The 5624-nt window shown below is 45.8% G+C and overlaps 2 protein-coding genes across 2 annotated transcripts in view; both read left to right on the top strand.

The window, feature by feature from the left end:
• Positions 1–716: 716 nt before the first annotated feature.
• LOC113204106 (tRNA (guanine-N(7)-)-methyltransferase) lies at positions 717–2659 on the top strand. The gene is made up of 7 exons (XM_026419128.2): positions 717–1097; positions 1284–1442; positions 1531–1670; positions 1759–1943; positions 2019–2132; positions 2238–2339; positions 2434–2659. Exons 2-7 carry the CDS (start codon positions 1318–1320, stop codon positions 2572–2574), a joined length of 807 nt encoding a protein of 268 aa, XP_026274913.1. The 5' UTR covers positions 717–1097; positions 1284–1317; the 3' UTR covers positions 2575–2659.
• A 265-nt stretch (positions 2660–2924) lies between these two features.
• LOC113204083 (sedoheptulokinase) overlaps positions 2925–5624 on the top strand; it is a 24860-nt gene continuing 22160 nt past the window's right edge. Inside the window, exon 1 of the mRNA XM_026419087.2 lies at positions 2925–3043. The gene's annotated coding sequence lies outside the window, so the exon portion shown is untranslated. The remainder of the gene's footprint in view (positions 3044–5624) is intronic.

Below are 5624 nucleotides of genomic sequence, written 5' to 3'. Positions count from 1 at the left end.
GGGGCTGTGGAGAGAAGAGAAGTTTCGTTTTTAAAAATAGAATCACGTACGCACTCAGTAAAATTGCAGACTTTTCAGATTTACGCCAACGAATACAAACGCTCGCTGCCTGTTGTTAAATTAAATCAATTCAATCTAGATCGATAACTTTATGTCAGGAACCTTTATCGCGTGTTTCATCATGCAAAAGAATTCCCTCTATTACCCTGAAAGGACCAATTATTTGCCATAAATGTGTTATGTAACGAGTGACGTAGATCTAATGCAACATATGATTGCAGACAATAGCCCAATGCTCAATGGCACCCAGGTAATTTTCCATTTTGTTCGACGCTGTAAACGACTAGTAAAACGTTGACACGGCTCCTCTCAGGGCCGAATAGGTCATTGTTTTCGTTTCAGTCGACTAGAAGTTAGTTGTTTGCCCAGACAGCAGTCTTTTCTTTAGGTTCGTCTGGGATGATCTGGGTGGATGATGCTATCACCTTTACGTTTCTGCCAGGGAAGTACCACCCCTCCCCGAGGGATTACCTAGCTATGATGAGCAGTATATTGTTTTCAAGAGCCATTCCGTGATTGTGATTAAGGTCGTTTTTTGAAGTGTTTGTACTCACTTCAACAATTCCTTTAAAATGCTTCCCTTTCCTGATAAGCTTGGTGGGGCACAGGGCAGCTGCCCGTGGACGATGACTAACCAGCCTTCGACTATCGCTCTCGAGTTCTCAAAGACGGATTTTTTCAGACACTTGCTGGGCTGGGCTTCCGACTGCACATTTTAACAAATCTTCATCCCTGGCCTGGGGAGTTCGTAACCATGAGCGAACCTTGCCACGAACGCCGGGCGGCTAGGCAGCCCAACTGACTCTGGCGCAGTGCGTACTTCCAAGAGCGGCCACCAGGGTCGTTGCAAGCACACACGTAAACCCGGCGGGATCGCCAGCTGATCCGAAAAGCACACGTGAAGTCTCGTGAAATGTTTCGTGTTCATTGTCACCTCGAAATAAATTGACTCGCGCACAATTATTGTTGTTAAGTCTGTAGTGACCTCACGAATTTCGCTGAGGTCCGCTTGAATCTCCTCCTTTTCATCTATTTGGGTACGTTTATACTCCACTTCATTGGTTATGTTTTCTATCAGGCTTCGTGTAAAATGCAGATGTATGTTTACGTTCGTCTTTATTTTATACTATTGTTCGAGAATATTTTGTTGTTGTTGCTAAAAATTACTGTAAAGGGTTAAAATGAATTGGCACAGTTTATCCTAGTTTTCTTTTCATCATCAGTGTTTGACATTCCATTACTTTTGATTCATTCAATATGACCGACCCTGTGTGTAATGAATCACCTCAAGAAATGGATCGGCCCAAAAAGAAACTTCCACAGAAAAAGTACTACAGGCAAAGAGCTCACTCTAATCCAATTGCCGACCACTGTTTTGATTAGTAAGTAGAAATTGAAAATTCGAACATTATTTTGCCGATATTTAAGAATTTCATTAATTATCTGTTTTAATCGTTCACTTTCTTTCAGCCCTATCTGTCCTAGTGAAATGGACTGGTCCGAGTTATATCCTTCTGTATTTTCAAAAACATCATCTGACGAATCTAATACAAAGTCAGATAAAAAGGTTGAGTTTGCTGATGTAGGATGTGGATATGGAGGTCTGTTAGGTACGTCTAATGTAGAAATTTTGTGAAAAATCTGGTGTTTTAGTAGAGTTTCGGCTCAGTTAAATCTTCATTGTTTTATATTTTACAGTAACCCTCTCTCCCATGTTCCCCGAATCACTGATGGTGGGTATGGAAATCCGTGTGAAAGTGTCAGATTATGTTATGGATCGTATAGCTGCATTGAGGACACAACATCCAGGACAGTACCAGAATATTGCCTGTTTAAGAACAAATGCTATGAAATATTTACCTAACTTCTTTGAGAAAGGCCAGGTATTTAAATCCCATGTTATGTTGCACATATGATACAGCAAAACTGTTGTCATTCCACATTTTTAAAATTTACAGCTGAAAAAGATGTTCTTTCTTTACCCTGACCCACACTTTAAAAAGGCCAAGCATAAGTGGCGTATTATCAACAAAACTCTTCTGGCTGAGTATGCTTATGTTTTGGCTGAAAACGTAAGTAAGACCAAATTTTCCGTAAAAATAATGGATTTGAATTCTTTTGAAACATATTATTTTTAAACTCCCAAGTCCTTAAATCCGTACTTTTTTTGTTCACAGGCTATTGTGTACACTGTGACAGATGTTGAAGATCTACATATTTGGATGAGAGACCATTTTCAAGAACACCCCTTGTTTGAACCTATAACTGAAGAAGAGAAGGTAAGGCCTCCCTAAAGAAAGTGTCTTATACAGTACATCACCATAACTTCAATGTGGTTTGAAATCCTGTTCTGTTTTGTCCAATTTCTTGTAGCTATCTGACCCAGTCATAGAAAAGCTCTTCTCAAGCACAGAAGAAGGTCAAAAAGTTGATCGTAACAGTGGATCAAAATTTCTCGCTGTATTTAGAAGAATTGCTGACCCATATGTCTCTGAAAATACGCCAAAGCTATGAGCTGAGGTGAAATTTTCAAATTCTAAATTATGTTATTGACACATTTTTATTTCTATTTCACAATAAAACACACTTTTCGATTTAATTTCTTCTTTCTCCTATTATTGCTGGACATATTTCCTTCAGTTCATCTCTAAAACTCCCGGGCTAAATTTCATGTTCAGCGCTGCCAACAACAGAACTATCGAAACCAAGTATAAAGATAGTTGTTAGGAATCCATAGGTTCGAAAGAATGACGTTAGAAAGGAAATATTTAGGTACATGATTATTTATGCTTCCTTTCTATCACAGGCACTCCTTAAACACCTCCAATTTTATTTCGTTTGTTGGTACGTTTAGCGAGTTATTTACACTCAGGCTCTTGAGTCGTCTGCTAGACGATTCAAGTAGACAGTGCTGCACTTTGCATCTCGCAAAGAGGGGCGTTTAGATCGTTAACATGGATTGTATGGAATTGTGTTTAGATTCGTGAGTGAATTTCATTCAGTATATTCTTTTTTATTGTAAAATACATACGTTTTATGTAGTAGAATTGAAATTTGTTGTTATTTTGCTGCTTCTGGCCATGAATTATTATGTTAGCTGACGAACTTAACCTCAACCAACCGGTCGTGCCCTTCGTAGACCTTCATTCAACTTTGAATGCATGCTAAGGGGTAGTTGCTTTCATGACATGCCTTAATAAATGTGACTATAATATTTGACATGTCACTGAATCTTACACGAGGTACTTTCATTGTCAATACAGCGTTTAAACATGAAGCCACCAATTGGAAGTGCAACATTGATTCTGTAACAATTCCTAATAGATTGTACTATTGAACGAACCATTTTCATCTTTCAAACTTACTTGGAAAGAAATAGGGACACTTTGATTTTTATACAATTTTACTTTTCCTCACGATTCAGGCAAAAGTGTTTCACAATATCCATGAATTAAACGATATTGTGCATATATACGTCTTTGCAAAGACAAAAAAGTAGCTTACCAGACACATGTTTGTAATTTCTGCGACAACATGAGAAAAAATAATTAATAGGATAGTTTAATTTTCTGGGATATAGTAGATAGGTAGCAAGTCATTACATAATTAGAGGAAAACATTGCAGTATTCCGTATACTTTGAATTAAACTTTCAAAAGAGGATTTTAATAAGTTTCGCAGCTTGATCATTCACATTTCATTCCCTCTGTTTTTTCCAATTATTCTCAATTCATTAAGCGGCTTTCTGACTGGGTTGCGCTACTTTGATTTGCAGTGTGTTGGAAGGACATTGCTGCCGTAGATATTTTTGGCTTTGAGTAATGTGTAGTCCTGTCGATGCCGCTGCTTCTTCTTCTCTTTGCACTCTGTACATATAACACATCAGTCATTAGCGTTCAAAGACGTGCGTACGTTTGATGTCGTTCTACCGCGGGGTATGAAGTAGTATAATGTTTGCTGCTGGTAATTATTGGACAGTGGGGGAGTTTCATCCGCTCTGCTCTAGACTGGCGCAGCTGGCGGCGAGCCAGGGGTCCCGTGGGTTTAGCCGCGTGATGCGCCTAGCAGCCTCTCCGCGTGATGCAGTGGGGGTGGCGGTCGTGGTGGTGCGGGGTGGGTTTGATCCCCGCTTGGCCCTTCCGCTCCGACTGAGTGGGATAAAAGGGGGAGGGGGGGGGGGCTGCTGCTGCTGCTGCTGCACAGCGGGCGTTGTCATCCGGAGCGAGAAGAAGCCTCTTTGGAACAAAGTCGTTCGATAGTTGGTCGGTTGGGCGCGGCGGGGGTGGCGGGTCGCGCGGGTCGCCCTATCGATTAGCCAATCCAATCTCGACAGCCCATCGTCAGCGAGGAAAATGGACCTCGGGGTCATTGTGTTGCTGTCCCTCCGGCCTCCGGTGGCCTCCGGCGAGCCGTGTCGCGCAGGGGCTTTTGCAGAAAGAGGAGGGAAGTCAGAGCGGGACAGCGGGGGGGGGGGGGGGGTCCCTTGTTAGTGCCCGCTGGGGGCCGTCTATTATTTTCAAGCAGCGGAATTAATGACCCAGAATGACGTGATTCACAGCAGGCCCGCTGCCGTGCCACCCGACCAGACCAGGCCCGCCCTGCTGTGTCCCTGCCCTGTCCTGCGCCTGTCGGGTCGGGGACTCACTTTTGGGCCCCGCGGGGACAGACTTTTCGATGTCGTCCCTTTACTGGCCCGCAGCCCCAGCAGCAGCAACAACATCAACGGCGCGTTCTTTACGGTCCCGCCGTTGGCCCTCAAGCTCCTTCTCTATGGCCGATGTCTTTATCCAATTAGCCGGGCGTTACTACACAGTCGGGCCCGCGGGGCATTATGTGGCCTTTTACCGGTTCGGCCCCTCTTTCTCCCGTTCGCCCGGCCGCCGCCCCTGGCCGTTGTCCCGTGCCGAAAGAGTCGTCAGGAAGTCAATTTGGCCGACAGGTCAAGCGGGCGCGGCGGCGCCCTTCCCTTTCGGCACTGCCCCGCGCCGTGACGCACAAGCCGTAATTATTTCCCGGTGTGCCCTGCCGGATGGTAAATGGAGCCCTGCGGGGCGCCACCGCCGGCCAATAAGGGCTGAGTGATTGGCAGGGCAGTATGGGTGGCGGGGGTGGTGGCTCTGCTCTCAGCGCGCGGCCGCCGGCGCACGGGGTGGGTAGGTGGGGTGGGCGCAGGCGAGGCGTGAGCCGCTGATGAGGGCGCGGAGGTCGAGGTGAAGTTGAGGCGAGAAGGAGCACCGTGGTGAAAGTGGGTGGAAGTAGGGAGGTGGGAGGGGGTGTCTGCAGAAGGGCAAACACCTTCCAATCGGATTTCCAGTCAAGACGACACAAGAAGTGCTTTTCCTCCTCCTCCTCCTCCTCCCCCTCTCGGGCCGAGGCGTTCCTTGATTGCCCGCTCCGCTCCCCGAGCTCGTGTTTGATGTGGGTCAAACCTGGAGCAGGACGAGTCGTCCCGCCCCGCCACGCCCCCACATACGCCCTAGGGCATTATTTGCCCCTCTTTTATTTATAGGGCGGGCCGGGCGCAGGCCCAGTAGAGACCCATCGCCCATCGCGCCCCGCCACGCC

Source organism: Frankliniella occidentalis, unplaced genomic scaffold, assembly GCF_000697945.3.
Source record: "Frankliniella occidentalis isolate FOCC.00 unplaced genomic scaffold, Focc_3.1 Scaffold69, whole genome shotgun sequence".
In the NCBI taxonomy this organism is placed as follows: Eukaryota; Metazoa; Arthropoda; class Insecta; order Thysanoptera; family Thripidae; genus Frankliniella; species Frankliniella occidentalis.
This window is presented reverse-complemented; position numbering and strand designations above follow the sequence as displayed.

What these genes read in the sequence shown, in the direction of transcription:
- LOC113204106 (XM_026419128.2), top strand. Translation starts at nt 1,318, where the DNA reads ATGACCGACCCTGTGTGTAATGAATCACCTCAAGAAATGGATCGGCCC. An exon ending in GCCGACCACTGTTTTGATTA is followed by an intron (nt 1,443 to 1,530) that starts GTAAGTAGAAAT and finishes ACTTTCTTTCAG; the next exon opens with CCCTATCTGTCCTAGTGAAA. An exon ending in ACTTCTTTGAGAAAGGCCAG is followed by an intron (nt 1,944 to 2,018) that starts GTATTTAAATCC and finishes TAAAATTTACAG; the next exon opens with CTGAAAAAGATGTTCTTTCT.